Source organism: Silurus aristotelis, assembly GCF_946808225.1.
Source record: "Silurus aristotelis genome assembly, chromosome: 4".
NCBI classification, from domain to species: Eukaryota; Metazoa; Chordata; class Actinopteri; order Siluriformes; family Siluridae; genus Silurus; species Silurus aristotelis.
Genome location: NC_139577.1, coordinates 35,725,425 through 35,742,924, shown reverse-complemented (window position 1 = coordinate 35,742,924; position 17,500 = coordinate 35,725,425). Strand labels below are relative to the sequence as shown.

Sequence of the window (17,500 nt, the reverse complement as noted above, 5' to 3'; positions counted from 1 at the left end):
GGAAAAGGCTCCACCCACTCTGCTCCAGAAAACAGGCACAGGGATTATTCCTCACATGGCCACAGAAGGCACTCTCACTCACACAGAAAAAGATGCAAAGCAACCAATCACAGCTCTCCATCCTACACACGCTCACACACACACTCACACACACACTCGTACACACACAGGTACACACATTCACACTGCAGCAGACATGCACCACAACCGTCACGTGCGCGCTCGAGATCCAGGACACGTGCGCGCTCTGCATCGAGGACACGTGCGCGCTCGAGATCCAGGACACGTGCGCGCTCGGCATCGAGGACACGTGCGCGCTCGGCATCGAGGACACGTGCGCGCTCGGCATCGAGGACACGTGCGCGCTCGGCATCGAGGACACGTGCGCGCTCGGCATCGAGGACACGTGCGCGCTCGGCATCGAGGACACGTGCGCGCTCGGCATCGAGGACACGTGCGCGCTCGGCATCGAGGACACGTGCGCGCTCGGCATCGAGGACACGTGCGCGCTCGGCATCGAGGACACGTGCGCGCTCGGCATCGAGGACACGTGCGCGCTCGGCATCGAGGACACGTGCGCGCTCGGCATCGAGGACACGTGCGCGCTCGGCATCGAGGACACGTGCGCGCTCGGCATCGAGGACACGTGCGCGCTCGGCATCGAGGACACGTGCGCGCTCGGCATCGAGGACACGTGCGCGCGCCTACAGTGAACGTTTGAGAACACACGCTTCTCTGCAGTACACAAACCGCTTAGAGCTCCTCTCTGTAAGCCCCTCCCCTTCCTCACACAGGAGTTTTAGCCACGAGAAATCCAGCGGAAAACAGAAGCGTAAATCACTGCCTGAGGAGGAGAAGAAGAGGAGGAGCAGAGAGAAGCATCATCATCATCATTTGAAGAAAAAGAAGAAGAAGAGTGGAAGGCGGAGCTCCAGCATGGAGTTTGGTGCTGAGGTTCGGAAGCATCATAAGAGAAAGAAAAAACACAAGAGGAAGAGTCGGAGTGAGAGGAGGGGGCGGAGCTTAGGGACACACCCACCTGCTGACATCACAACTCTCACTGACACACAGTCTACTGAGGAGGCCACACCCCTAAATGGTGCTGCAGCAACCAACATTGAGACAACACGAACACCCTCACACACACACGCCCTCACCCTCACACACACACACATGCCCACGCCCTCACCCTTAAACACACACACACACCCTCAAACACACACACAATTTCAAACACACAATCTCACCACCAAGTTCTTAAGCTCCGCCCCCTAGCCTTCTGGTTCTCTGCCCCTCAGTGAATGAAGCTGCATTTAATTGTGTTGTCCAGAGTTATAAAATAAAAGCAGATTATTTTTATAACATAATGATGCATATTTTTCAGACTAAACATTAAAGATGATATGTAGTGCAGTTCCTGCTGTCTGCGTGATTATACACTGTGACCACACGAGGGCAGCACACGGTGCCATAGACTTTCTGTCAGTGTACTGATCACGCTGTGGTTGATTTAGACATGTGTGTGTGTGTGTGTGTGTGTGTGTGTGTGTGTGTGTGTGTGTGTGTGTGTGTTGAGCATCTGACAGGAGAAATATAACTTCTGATCTCAAGTTTGATTACAGTTAACATTAAGAACCTATGACAAGAGAATGACTTGGTACTACTGGACTTAATAAGATAAACCTTTATTCGTCCCACAGTGGGGAAATTTCTGTTACAGCAGCAAAGAAAAAAAAAAAATCAATGCAAATATATAAAAGAATAGACACATACTATAGTATACAGTATAAACACAACACAATGTATAAACACGAATAATGAAAAAGTGTATTACAGGTGATATTATTGCAGTGAAACAGTAACAGTGTGTATTTTGGTGACTGGTTCACTGAGCAGCTCTGATTGTAAAGTCTAACAGCAGCTGGGAGAAAAGATCTTCTGTTTCGCTCCTTCAGACACTTAGGATGTAACAGTGTGTCACTGAAGGAGCTGCTCGGAGATTAAACTGTTTCATACAGGGGGGAGAGATGTTCTGCAGTAATGATAGTTTTCCTACCATCCTCCTTCTCCCACCTTCTGTACAGTGTCCAGAGAAATCCCCAAAACTGAGCTGAACTTCTTGATCAGCTTGTCCAGTCTCTTCCTGTCTGCAGTAGAAATGCTGCTACACCAGCAGACCACTCCATAAAAGATGGCTGAGGCCACCAGAGTCAAAAAGGTCTTCAGTAGCTCTCCCTGCACTCCAAAAGACCTTAGTCTCTTTAGCAGAAAGCGTCTGCTCTGCCCTTTCTTATAAATGACCTCAGTGTTGTCTGTCCAGTCCAGTTTCTGTTCAGATGAACACCAGGTATTTGTCAGAGTCCACTCTCACAATCTCCCTGAATGTTCACTGGTGGTAAAGAAGTGTGTTTGTGCCTACGGAAATCCACCACCAGTTCTTTGGTTCATCCAGTAAAAAAAGTTCACACGTGAGCTGGAGTTCACACACGTCTGAGCAAGATATCGACTGCACCTTCTAATACCAGCATCAGTAAGTACTGCAAAGCGACGCTGGAAGTTCACAGCCTACTGGATCTTCTCCTGTACTTACATTGTACCATAACAGCACTTCTGAAAGCTCCAATAGAAACAAACCCTGAGCTATAATACAGACCTGCAGGGGTGCAGAGAGAGTTAATAGAAAAAGTGGATCATTTTACTTTATAATAAAAATAGTTATTTGATTTATATGAGCTGCAGAAAAATCTGTACTTCTTGTTGAGGAGTCTGAAGTTCGTTCCTCCGCCCACTGAGATATTAACTTGCTTTTACTGCTCATCACAGTGTGGTATGGAGGTTCCACTGTGTGAACATAAAGCCCTGCAAAAGCTGGTGAGAACCTTCACATCACTAACATCCAACTACCAGTCACTGAGCACCTTCACCACAGCATGGTGTTTAACCCCCTTCCAAACGTATACACACCAAAACCTAATCTAATCATCCATCCATCCATCAGTTTACTTCATTTATTTGTATTGAGCTTTTAATAATGAACATTGTGGGGGAGTGGTGGCTCCAGCGGTTAAGGCGCTGGGTTGCCGATCGGGAGGTCTGGGGTTCAAGCCCCGGTATCGCCAAGCTGCCACTCTTGGGCCCTTGAGCCAGGCCCTTAACCCTCTATGCTCCGGGGGTCCCTTACAAGGGAAATATCAAGGTCCGTGACGTCGGAGTGACGTGGGGCCGCCTTCCCGTGGGCTTACCACCTGCAGGAGGGACCGTAAGGGACGGTGCTGTGAGGATTGGGCAGCAGTCGAAAGCAGGGGCCTGCTTGGACTGCTGCCCCCGCGACCCGAATTACGGATAAGCGGGAGAAAATGAATGAATGAATGAACATTGTCTCAGAGCAGCTTTACACAGCTAATTTGGAGATAAATATGAAGATGTTCTTTATAAGTGTAAGTTTGTCCCTGATGAACAAGTCGGTGGAGACTGTGGTGAAGGAAAAACTCCCTGAGATGCAGAAGGAAGAAACCTTGAGAGGAACCAGACTCAAGAGGGAACCTCATCCTCATCTGGGTTCCACCGAATGTCCATTTATTACAGATAAACGATGTTGAGGTGCAGTGATGGAGATCAGAGCAAACTGTAGTCCCGAATCAGTGTAGCAGACAGGATCCATCCATCCATCCTTTTGGTTTGCCTATCGCCCGAATAGATCAACTGAGGACACCATTTCAACAGTGCTTCATTCTGCCCTGACCCACCTGAACAACCTCGACACTTATGCCAGGATGTTGTTTGTTAATTTCAGCTCAGCTTTTAACACCGTTAGCCCTTCAAAGCTAATCTTTAAGCTAAAACAGCTTGACATCAGCACACACGTCTGTAACTGGACCCTAGACGTCCTTATGAATAGACCACAGTCTGTCAGACTGAACACCATCACCTCCTCCAGTCTTACCCTCAGCACTGGGGTTCCTCAGGGATGTGTATTGTCTCCTCTTCTATTCTCCCTTCTCACCATGACTGCGTACCTTCTTATGCCTCAAAGAGCATCGTTAAGTTTGCAGATGGCACCACGATGGTAGTCCTGATCAGAGGTAACGATGAGACGGCTTACAGGGAGGAGATCCAGCACCTAGTAGCATGGTGTGAGGACAATAACCTGGAACTCAACAACTAGAAGACGAAAGAGATTATTGTGGACTTCAGACATGCCGGCAAGCACATCCACGCTGCCATTCACATCAACAGAGCTGCTGCTGAGCGTGTACACAGCTTTAAGTTCCTCAGAGTCCACATCTCTGAGGATCTCACCTAGTCTCTGAACGCTTCTCTCCTGATCAGAAAGGCACAACAGAACCTGTTTTTTTTAGGAGACTTAAAAAGTCCCGTCTGCACTACAGGATACTGGAGAACTTTTACCGCTGTGCCATTGAGAGCATCCTCACTAACTGCATCTCAGTGTGGATCAGCAGCTGCACAACCAATCATCTGCACTCAGCTTCCCACCTCTTGGAGACCATTTACAGTAAACACTGCCTGCAAAGAGTGAGAGGCATCATCAAAGAGCCCCCTCACTCCAACCTTGGACTATTCCCCCTTCTCCCATCAGGAGGTGGTACAGGTGCCTCAGAGCACAAACAGACTGAAGAATAGTTTTTCCTGTAGCTGTTACTGCACTGAACAGCTGATTTAATACTGCAGTCACTTCTGTGTGTTTTGCACTTTTTATTCACTACACATTTCCACACCATCCATAACTCACATTTACACTGAAGCACATTGCATTCACACACAAAAAAACAACATCTGGGGATTTTATTATTATTATTATTATTATTATTATTATTATTATTATTATTATTATTATTATATTTTAACATTGACTACTAATATTTTACACATTCTGACTGTCCACTTGATAAAACAAACTTTTAGTCAGAATGTGTAAAATATTAGTATCCATCCATTCCATCCATCTTCTCCCGCTTATCCGATGCCGGGTCGCGGGGGCAGCAGTCTAAGCAAAGATGCCCAGACTTCCCTCTCCCTAGACACTTCTTCCAGCTCTTCCGGGGGGACACCAAGGCGTTCCCAGGCCAGCCGGGAGACATAGTCTCTCCAGCGTGAGACCTAAACCTAAAATATTAGTAGTCAATGTTAAAATATAATAATAATAATAATTGAGAAGTTGGACACTGAGGAAGGAGAAAAGGATTTGTAGCGATTGGCCAGGCAGAGGAACCGAGCTGGGAAGGATGTACTGCAAGTTAGAGCAATAAAGGATGGAGATGGAAATGTGTTGACTAGTGAGGAGAGTGTGTTGAGAAGATGGAGGGAGTATTTTGAGCAGCTGATGAATGAAGAAAGTGAGAGAGAGAGAAGGTTGGATGGTGTGGAGATGTGAAGCAGGATGTAGATAGGATTAGTAAGGAGGAAGTGAGAGCAGCGATTAAGAGGATGAAGAGTGGAAAGTCGGTTGGACCAGATGACATACCGGTAGAACCGTGGAGATGTTTAGGAGAGATGGCAGTGGAGTTTTTAACCAGATTGTTTAACAGGATTTTGGAAGGTGAGAAGATGCCTGAGGAATGGAGAAGAAGTGTGCTGGTACTGATCTTTAAGAATAAAGGAGATGTGCAGACCTGCAGTAACTACAGGGGAATTAAGTTGATCAGTCACACCATGAAGTTCTGGGAAAGCGTAGTGGAAGCCAGGCTAAGAGAAGAGGTGACCATCTGTGAGCAACAGTATGGTTTCATGCCGAGGAAGAGCACCACAGATGCATTATTTGCTTTGAGAATATTGATGGAGAAGTATAGAGAAGATCAGAAGGAGCTGCATTGTGTGTGTGGATTTAGAGAAAGGAGACAAGGTGAGGGAGGTGAGATTGAGATGGTTTGGACATGTGCAGAGGAGGAACATGGGGTATATCAGTAGGAGAATGCTGAGGATGGAGACACCAGGAAGGAGGAAAAGAGGAAGACCAAGGAGGAGGTTTATGGATGTGGTGAGGGAAAACATGCAGGTAGTTGGTGTGAAAGAGGCAGATGTAGAGGACAGAGGGGTATGGAGACGGATGATCCACTGTGGAGACTCCTAATAGGAGCAGCTGAAAGAAGAAGATTATATATATTTTTTTGTGCAATTTGCTTCTGTACACTTACACTACTGTACATTCCACCCATATTTATACTGTATATACTGCATCACACACACTCACACACACACACACACACACACACACACACACACACACACACCAGATTAGATATATTAGATATATTAGATATAATAGATATAATATCTCTCACACACTGCAGTAGATATTGGATATAATAGATATAATATCTCACACACACTGCAGTAGATATTGGATATAATAGATATAATATCTCTCACACACTGCAGTAGATATTGGATATAATAGATATAATATCTCTCACACACTGCAGTAGATATTGGATATAATAGATATAATATCTCTCACACACTGCAGTAGATATTGGATATAATAGATATAATATCTCACACACACTGCAGTAGATATTGGATATAATAGATATAATATCTCACACACACTGCAGTAGATATTGGATATAATAGATATAATATCTCACACACACACTGCAGTAGATATTGGATATAATAGATATAATATCTCACACACACTGCAGTAGATATTGGATATAATATCTCACACACACTGCAGTAGATATTGGATATAATAGATATAATATCTCACACACACTGCAGTAGATATTGGATATAATAGATATAATATCTCTCACACACTGCAGTAGATATTGGATATAATAGATATAATATCTCACACACACTGCAGTAGATATTGGATATAATAGATATAATATCTCTCACACACTGCAGTAGATATTGGATATAATAGATATAATATCTCACACACACTGCAGTAGATATTGGATATAATAGATATAATATCTCACACACACTGCAGTAGATATTGGATATAATAGATATAATATCTCACACACACTGCAGTAGATATTGGATATAATAGATATAATATCTCACACACACTGCAGTAGATATTGGATATAATAGATATAATATCTCTCACACACTGCAGTAGATATTGGATATAATAGATATAATATCTCTCACACACTGCAGTAGATATTGGATATAATATTTCACACACACTGCAGTAGATATTGGATATAATAGATATAATATCTCACACACACTGCAGTAGATATTGGATATAATAGATATAATATCTCTCACACACTGCAGTAGATATTGGATATAATAGATATAATATCTCTCACACACTGCAGTAGATATTGGATATAATAGATATAATATCTCACACACACTGCAGTAGATATTGGATATAATAGATATAATATCTCTCACACACTGCAGTAGATATTGGATATAATAGATATAATATCTCTCACACACTGCAGTAGATATTGGATATAATAGATATAATATCTCTCACACACTGCAGTAGATATTGGATATAATAGATATAATATCTCACACACACTGCAGTAGATATTGGATATAATAGATATAATATCTCTCACACACTACAGTAGATATTGGATATAATAGATATAATATCTCACACACACTGCAGTAGATATTGGATATAATAGATATAATATCTCACACACACTGCAGTAGATATTGGATATAATAGATATAATATCTCTCACACACTGCAGTAGATATTGGATATAATAGATATAATATCTCACACACACTGCAGTAGATATTGGATATAATAGATATAATATCTCTCACACACTGCAGTAGATATTGGATATAATAGATATAATATCTCTCACACACTGCAGTAGATATTGGATATAATAGATATAATATCTCACACACACTGCAGTAGATATTGGATATAATAGATATAATATCTCTCACACACTGCAGTAGATATTGGATATAATAGATATAATATCTCACACACACTGCAGTAGATATTGGATATAATAGATATAATATCTCACACACACTGCAGTAGATATTGGATATAATAGATATAATATCTCACACACACTGCAGTAGATATTGGATATAATAGATATAATATCTCACACACACTGCAGTAGATATTGGATATAATAGATATAATATCTCACACACACTGCAGTAGATATTGGATATAATAGATATAATATCTCACACACACTGCAGTAGATATTGGATATAATAGATATAATATCTCTCACACACTGCAGTAGATATTGGATATAATAGATATAATATCTCTCACACACTGCAGTAGATATTGGATATAATAGATATAATATCTCACACACACTGCAGTAGATATTGGATATAATAGATATAATATCTCACACACACTGCAGTAGATATTGGATATAATAGATATAATATCTCTCACACACTGCAGTAGATATTGGATATAATATCTCACACACACTGCAGTAGATATTGGATATAATAGATATAATATCTCACACACACTGCAGTAGATATTGGATATAATAGATATAATATCTCTCACACACTGCAGTAGATATTGGATATAATAGATATAATATCTCACACACACTGCAGTAGATATTGGATATAATAGATATAATATCTCACACACACTGCAGTAGATATTGGATATAATAGATATAATATCTCACACACACTGCAGTAGATATTGGATATAATAGATATAATATCTCACACACACTGCAGTAGATATTGGATATAATAGATATAATATCTCACACACACTGCAGTAGATATTGGATATAATAGATATAATATCTCTCACACACTGCAGTGGATATTGGATATAATAGATATAATATCTCTCACACACTGCAGTAGATATTGGATATAATATCTCACACACACTGCAGTAGATATTGGATATAATAGATATAATATCTCACACACACTGCAGTAGATATTGGATATAATAGATATAATATCTCTCACACACTGCAGTAGATATTGGATATAATAGATATAATATCTCTCACACACTGCAGTAGATATTGGATATAATAGATATAATATCTCACACACACTGCAGTAGATATTGGATATAATAGATATAATATCTCACACACACTGCAGTAGATATTGGATATAATAGATATAATATCTCACACACACTGCAGTAGATATTGGATATAATAGATATAATATCTCTCACACACTGCAGTAGATATTGGATATAATAGATATAATATCTCTCACACACTGCAGTAGATATTGGATATAATATCTCACACACACTGCAGTAGATATTGGATATAATAGATATAATATCTCACACACACTGCAGTAGATATTGGATATAATAGATATAATATCTCACACACACTGCAGTAGATATTGGATATAATAGATATAATATCTCTCACACACTGCAGTAGATATTGGATATAATAGATATAATATCTCACACACACTGCAGTAGATATTGGATATAATAGATATAATATCTCTCACACACTGCAGTAGATATTGGATATAATAGATATAATATCTCACACACACTGCAGTAGATATTGGATATAATAGATATAATATCTCACACACACTGCAGTAGATATTGGATATAATAGATATAATATCTCACACACACTGCAGTAGATATTGGATATAATAGATATAATATCTCACACACACTGCAGTAGATATTGGATATAATAGATATAATATCTCTCACACACTGCAGTAGATATTGGATATAATAGATATAATATCTCTCACACACTGCAGTAGATATTGGATATAATATCTCACACACACTGCAGTAGATATTGGATATAATAGATATAATATCTCACACACACTGCAGTAGATATTGGATATAATAGATATAATATCTCTCACACACTGCAGTAGATATTGGATATAATAGATATAATATCTCACACACACTGCAGTAGATATTGGATATAATAGATATAATATCTCACACACACTGCAGTAGATATTGGATATAATAGATATAATATCTCACACACACTGCAGTAGATATTGGATATAATAGATATAATATCTCACACACACTGCAGTAGATATTGGATATAATAGATATAATATCTCTCACACACTGCAGTAGATATTGGATATAATAGATATAATATCTCACACACACTGCAGTAGATATTGGATATAATAGATATAATATCTCACACACACTGCAGTAGATATTGGATATAATAGATATAATATCTCTCACACACTGCAGTAGATATTGGATATAATAGATATAATATCTCACACACACTGCAGTAGATATTGGATATAATAGATATAATATCTCACACACACTGCAGTAGATATTGGATATAATAGATATAATATCTCTCACACACTGCAGTAGATATTGGATATAATAGATATAATATCTCACACACACTGCAGTAGATATTGGATATAATAGATATAATATCTCACACACACTGCAGTAGATATTGGATATAATAGATATAATATCTCACACACACTGCAGTAGATATTGGATATAATAGATATAATATCTCTCACACACTGCAGTAGATATTGGATATAATAGATATAATATCTCTCACACACTGCAGTAGATATTGGATATAATAGATATAATATCTCACACACACTGCAGTAGATATTGGATATAATAGATATAATATCTCACACACACTGCAGTAGATATTGGATATAATAGATATAATATCTCTCACACACTGCAGTAGATATTGGATATAATAGATATAATATCTCACACACACTGCAGTAGATATTGGATATAATAGATATAATATCTCTCACACACTGCAGTAGATATTGGATATAATAGATATAATATCTCACACACACTGCAGTAGATATTGGATATAATAGATATAATATCTCACACACACTGCAGTAGATATTGGATATAATAGATATAATATCTCACACACACTGCAGTAGATATTGGATATAATAGATATAATATCTCACACACACTGCAGTAGATATTGGATATAATAGATATAATATCTCACACACACTGCAGTAGATATTGGGCAGTATGAATCTAGAATTATACCACTTCCGAGTATGACGTCATTTCGCTCACGTGTAGGAAGAACTCTTTCTGTAAGGTGTGGAGGAAAACATGTGCGCTCGCGCTCCGGTGAAGGTAAAGAGTTTAATCTCAGCTTCTACTTTTACATCCTGCCTTCATAATCACGAGCACTGTGTGTGTGTGTGTGTGTAGATCGGGATCATCGGTGGTTCTGGACTTGATGATCCGGACATCTTAGAGGGCCGAACTGAGCGCTATGTGGAGACTCCGTTTGGAAAGGTGTGTGTGTGTGTGTGCGCGCGCGCGCGCGCGCGTGCATAAATGTAAATGTGTTTGTATATATATATATATATATATATATATATATATATATATATATATATATATATATGTGTGTGTGTGCGCGTGCGCGCATAAATGTAAATGTGTGTGTGTGCGCGCATAAATGTAAATGTGTTTGTATATATATATATATATATATATATATATATATATATATATATATATATATGTGTGTGTGTGTGCGCGCGTGCGCGCATAAATGTAAATGTGTTTGTATATATATATGTGTGTGTGTGTGTGCGCGTGCGCGCATAAATGTAAATGTGTTTGTATATATATATATATATATATATATATATATATATATATGTGTGTGTGTGCGCGTGCGCGCATAAATGTAAATGTGTGTGTTTCAGAGATGTAACATTTTCCACAGTAGAGATTTTTCTGCTTCTCCTTCTTTTCAGTAAGTAACGGCACTAGTGTATTAAGTACATTACCGCCACCTTCTGCTCCGGAGTGGAACAGAGTTTATTATTGTCTTTATCAGATTTGACTCTTTAATAAAGTTAAAGAAAAGTTGACTATTTTTCACTTTCACTTTTATTAGTTAATTAATTTACTTATGATTTCCATTTTTCCTCATTTCTTCTATATTTTTTCTTCTTTGTTTGCACTTCCTACATTCTAGAACTTGTGGTATTGTTCTTCAAGCTGATACTGTTCACTAAAGTGTTTCCCAATCATTTACACTGAAGTGCTCCAACATGATTCTGTTAGAAATAGTCTCGTCTCGTCTCTTCTTCTCTTGATTTAAATAAACACTTTATATTTTCATTTACGTTGATTGTAAAGAATCTACACTAAATCTAATCTAAATCTATCTTTTTCTCATTTTTACTTTAACTTTCCATTCCTCGATCACGTAACTCCAGATTATGGCCTTAATCTCTGATCAACTTAAAGGAACTTGTATCTCTATTGTTTCTCTGGGTAGCGTGTTCTGCTAATTTATCCACTTCTCCATTCCCGTGCTGGAACTCGTATAAAACTGATCATTTTGGACGATTGTTGAATGTATTTGTGGGATATTAAAGAGAATATCTTGATGACTAGATTTAAAAGATCTGAAACGGAGTCAGAACAAATGAAAACACTCTGAGGTTTGTGTTCCTCTACCCACTGCAATGCCACGAGTCCTGCCATCAGTTCTACAGTATGAACAGCCAGAAGTTTACTTCACTCCACTGGTCCACTGTTTACTGCTGACTTGGACTAAAAACGCAGCCCCGGTGGTTTGATGTTCTTGGTTTTTCGGGCTGTCTGTAGACTCTTGTATATGTCGGGGATGTTGGACTCTGGTGTGTATTGAAAATGCAGATGCCGAGTCAACGTCTCCTTCTGGTTTTTTACCTCCATCAGCAACACTTGAGGTGTTCCATAAACCCATGGTTCATATTCCTGAATAAACACTGTAGGGCTCATCTCCATATTATTTACTTGCATTTCTTCTACATATATTTTACTTTTCCACCCAAAACTACAGCTTTTGTTTTGTTAAGACCGTGTTTGTGGGATGTTGATCTTTATGCTCCTGGAGTTTGGCCCAGTAATTGATCATTACTTGTTTCCTTATTTCTGGTGGCATCTCTCTTACTGGAAAACTTCTGTTTGTCGAAAACTTTTTATCCAGATGTATCATTAATAATTAGATCAATAATCCCTCTCTCTCCACATCATATCTTCTGCCTTTTCCACATCTCCACATACTGCTGTTCCTGATTCTTTATTTATCTGACATGAGATTTCCTCTTTTTTTTCTTTTCTCTAATCATCCTCTCCAGATTTGTACAAACACTTGATGATGTAAGAGCTTTCGGAAGTCTTTCTTCCTCCCATACTCTATTATATAACTCTAAAATGTTCCCACAGCCCTCTGTCTCAGATCATTATATATCACCTGATCTTTTCCTGGAGATGATCAAACGCCTTAAAGTTCCCTCACTACTGCTTCAGCTCTATTAAATCATATTAGATGGCTATAATGAAGTTTCGATGCCTCACAGCTTCACTACACGTCTGTTCACCAAGAACTCGCTTTTCCTGCCATATTTTCCTCACACATTTACTCAAATTCCTCAAAGCCCACTTAGCTTCATCAGTCATGTCCTCATCTGAGTTATGGTTCTATCTGCCTCAGCGTCCATTCCCCCAGACTCCACAACCACACTTACTGTCCAGATTATTCAGAACTAGTGTTAAATCCAACACCGTCTCCATTCCTGTATCAACATCTGGCCTTGTTTCCCTTCCATCATTTAAACATACCAGGTTCCTCTCCACTTCTTGACCTTCAGTATTCCTGTATCTTCCTCCCCATAGTGTATTCTGTACATTAAAGTCCCACACAAACTACTGTCTCCTGACCATATACGTCCTTTAACTTCTCTGACTCCAGTTTTTTACATGGGTTATGACCATCTCCTGACCTCTCCTCCAGATCCCACAGAGATACAGATGTTATTTCTTCTTTAATAAATGTTGCACACCCACCACCATTCCTTTCTTCTCATCCCATCGTTCTCTACTCTCCCTCTTTAATCAGCATCTCAACATCTCAGCCTCTCAAACTAGTTTCTTGAACTCACATTACATCTGGTCACCCTATGATCCTGAGGAGGAGAGTGAAGACTGATTCTTCAATAAACTGCTTGAATTCTCGGAGATCCTGCAGTTCACTGAATTCTTATTATTATTTATTTGTATTATTCACATGTTTCTTGACTTGATCTTATCTGCAGTTCATCTCTAAGCTCTTCCCAAGTCAGCTGTCATTCCAAGATGACGTACTGCTGCTATAACCTCTAACTGTGTCTTTGATTAAACCTGTAATATTAATATCTCCTGCAATAAATAGCACTAGTTTTTCATCATATGTTCTTCTGGAACTTCCTTGTTTTCTCCAGCTGAAACCCCTGACTGGCCTCTTTGGGCTTTGGTTTGTTCTTTAACCTGCTTTGCTGCCTCTGCATCTGTTCTCTTCTTCTCCACCCTCCTTTTCTGGATCTCCATTTTCCTTATTTAATCCTTTACATCCTCTAAATGCTGCACTATGCACCTCTCCACAGATGCTACACTGTTCCCTAGATCAGACCTTCGGCAGTTTAAACATCAGACTGGACCTGGTATATCCTTTGTTACGATGCTGCTCATCACATCATTACTGTTTTTAATTTTAATTCTGTTTCTACCATTTCAGTGTCCTGCTGATTTCCTCTGCACTTGTTTTGCTCCTCAGCACATTCATCATCTTCCTCTCTTTAAGTTCCTGTTACATTCTTCTATTGTAATGTTGAGAAGAACAACAGAAATGATCCCTTTTCAGCCCCGACTTTTACTTTCCCCAGTTGTTTGAGCTGATACTTTATTCCCTCCTGTCTCCTTTCATCTTCTAGCAGGTTTCCACCAGAAAGAACTTTAGCAAAGGCAATATTTCTTATATTTTTATCTCAGTTATAGTGGCTTCATTTTCACATCACATTGATCTCCAAACCTTCGGATGCATCTGATTCTTCTGTCACTCCTTTTCTTCCATTTTTCTTCCCGATTATTCCTTTTCTCTGTACAGCTGCTTCCTAAAGATCCTACCTCCATACTCCCTTTACTGTCCTCCAAACCTCTGTGGTCCATTCCCGGACCAGTTGTGCCTCTTCCCTATTCCTTCGCCGGTCCGTTTCCCCGTCCAAAAGACACCCAAGTGGAGATTTTTCTCATTTGCCAGTTACATGTGAGAGGGAAAATTGAAGAGGCGGGAAAATGTAAGGCACTTTGTTTTTTATCCAATCAGGAGTGAGCTGTTAATGTCCCATAGACTCGAATAGAAACTCTTTAATGTCCTTTTCCTGCACGTCATTTAGCTTCTAGAGTTTAATTAGTCAGAAGAGAGTTTCTGATAGGGTGATGAACGTGAAGTTGAAGGGATGATGATAAATGTCATCAGTGTTTATGCTCCACAAGTTGGCTGTGAGATGGAGGAGAAGGAAAGATTCTGGAGTGAGTTGAATAAAGTGGTAGAAGGTGTACCTAGGAATGAAAGATTGGTGATTGGGGCAGACTTTAATGGGCATGTAGGTGAAGGGAACAGAGGTGATGAGGAGGTGATGGTAGGTATGGCTTTAAGGAGAGGAATGTGGAAGAGCAGATGGTGGTAGATTTTGCTAAAAGGATGGAAATGGCAGTATTAAATACTAATTTTAAATAGAAGGAGGATCGTAGGGTGACGTATAAGAGTGGAGGAAGGTGCACACAGGTGGATTATGTTCTATGCAGGAGATGCAACCTGAAGGAGATTGGAGACTGTAAGTTGTTGGCGGGGGACAGTGTAGCTAGACAGCATCGGATGGTGGTCTGTAGGGCGGCTTTGGAGGTGAATTAGAAGAGCTGAAGACTGAAAGAAGAATAAGATGGTGGAAACTGAAGGAGGAAGACTGTAGTGTAAGATTCAGGGAAGAGGTCAGACAGGAGGCATATGAGGAGCTGTAGGAGAAGTTGGACACTGAGGAAGGAGAAAAGGATTTGTAGCGATTGGCCAGGCAGAGGAACCGAGCTGGGAAGGATGTACTGCAAGTTAGAGCAGTAAAGGATGGAGAGGGAAATGTGTTGACTAGTGAGGAGAGTGTGTTGAGAAGGTGGAGGGAGTATTTTGAGCAGCTGATGAATGTAAGGAAAATTAGAGAGAGAGAGAGAAGGTTGGGTGGTGTGGAGTTGGTGAAGCAGGATGTAGATAGGATCAGTAAGGAGGAAGTGAGAGCAGCGATTAAGAGGATGAAGAGTGGAAAGTCAGTTGGACCAGATGACATACCGGTAGAAGCATGGAGATGTTTAGGAGAGATGCAGTGGAGTTTTTAACCAGATTGTTTAACAGGATTCTGGAAGGTGAGAAGATGCCTGAGGAATGGAGAAGGAGTGTGCTGGTACTGATCTTTGAGAATAAGGGAGATGTGCAGACCTGCAGTAACTACAGGGGAATTAAGTTGATCAGTCACACAATGAAGTTCTGGGAAAGAGTAGTGGAAGCCAGGCTGAGAGAAGAGGTGAAGATCTGTGAGCAGCAGTATGGTTTCATGCAGAGGAAGAGCACCACATACGCATTATTTGCTTTGAGGATGTTGATGGAGAAGTATAGAGAAGATCAGAAGGAGCTGCATTGTGTATTTGTGGATTTAGAGAAAGCGTACGACAGGGTGGAGAGAGGAGTTGTGGTATTGTATGAGGAAGTCAGGTGTGTCAGAGAAGTATGTGAGGGTGGTGCAGGACATGTATGAGGACAGTGTGATAGCAGTGAAGTGTGCAGTAGGAACGACAGACTGATTCAGGGTGAAGGTTGGACTGCATCAAAGATCGGCTCTGAGCCCTTTCCTGTTTGCAGTGGTGATGGACAGGTTGAAGGACGAGGTCAGACAGGAGTCTCCCTGGACTATGATGTTTGCAGATGATATTGTGATTTGTGGTGAGAGTAGAGAGCAGGTTGAGAAGAGCCTGGAGAGGTGGAGGTACATGCTGGAGAGAAGGAGAATGACAGTCAGTAGGAGTAAGACAGAGTACATGTGTGTGAATGAGAGGGAGGGCAGTGGAGGGGTGCGGTTGCAGGGAGAAGAGGTGGAGAAGGTGGAGGAGTTCAGGTACCTGGGGTCAACAGTGCAGAGTAATGGAGAGTGTGTTAGAGAAGTGAAGAAAAGAGTGCAGGCAGGGTGGAGTGGGTGGAGAAGAGTGATAGCAGGAGTGATTTGTGATAGAAGAGTATCTGTGAGAGTGAAAGGGAAAGTTTATAGGACTGTGGTGAGACCTGAGATGTTGTTTGGTTTAGAGACAGTGGCATTGAGTAAAAGACAGGAGGTGGAGCTGGAGGTAGCAGAGCTGAAGATGTTGAGATGTTCGTTGGGAGTGACGACGATGGACAGGATTAGAAATGAGTTTATTAGAGGACAGTGCATGTAGGACGTTTTGGAGACAAGGTGAGGGAGGTGAGATTGAGATGGTTTGGACATGTGCAGAGGAGGGACATGGGGTATATCAGTAGGAGAATGCTGAGGATGGAGACACCAGAAGGAGGAAAAGAGGAAGACCAAGGAGGAGGTTTATGGATGTGGTGAAGGAAGACATGCAGGTAGTTGGTGTAAAAGAGGCAGATGTAGAGGA

General features: G+C 40.3%; 1 protein-coding gene across 1 annotated transcript in view; it reads left to right on the top strand.

Annotated features, from left to right (window-relative positions):
- LOC310724781 (uncharacterized protein) overlaps nt 1-17,500 on the top strand; it is a 34,891-nt gene that overhangs the window by 9,537 nt on the left and 7,854 nt on the right. Inside the window, 4 exon segments of the mRNA XM_083539052.1 lie at nt 1-1,266; nt 4,034-4,131; nt 4,389-4,533; nt 11,213-11,299. The exon segment at nt 1-1,266 is cut by the window's left edge and continues 1,176 nt beyond it. Coding sequence (XP_083395178.1) covers nt 1-1,266; nt 4,034-4,131; nt 4,389-4,533; nt 11,213-11,299 — 1,596 coding nt within the window.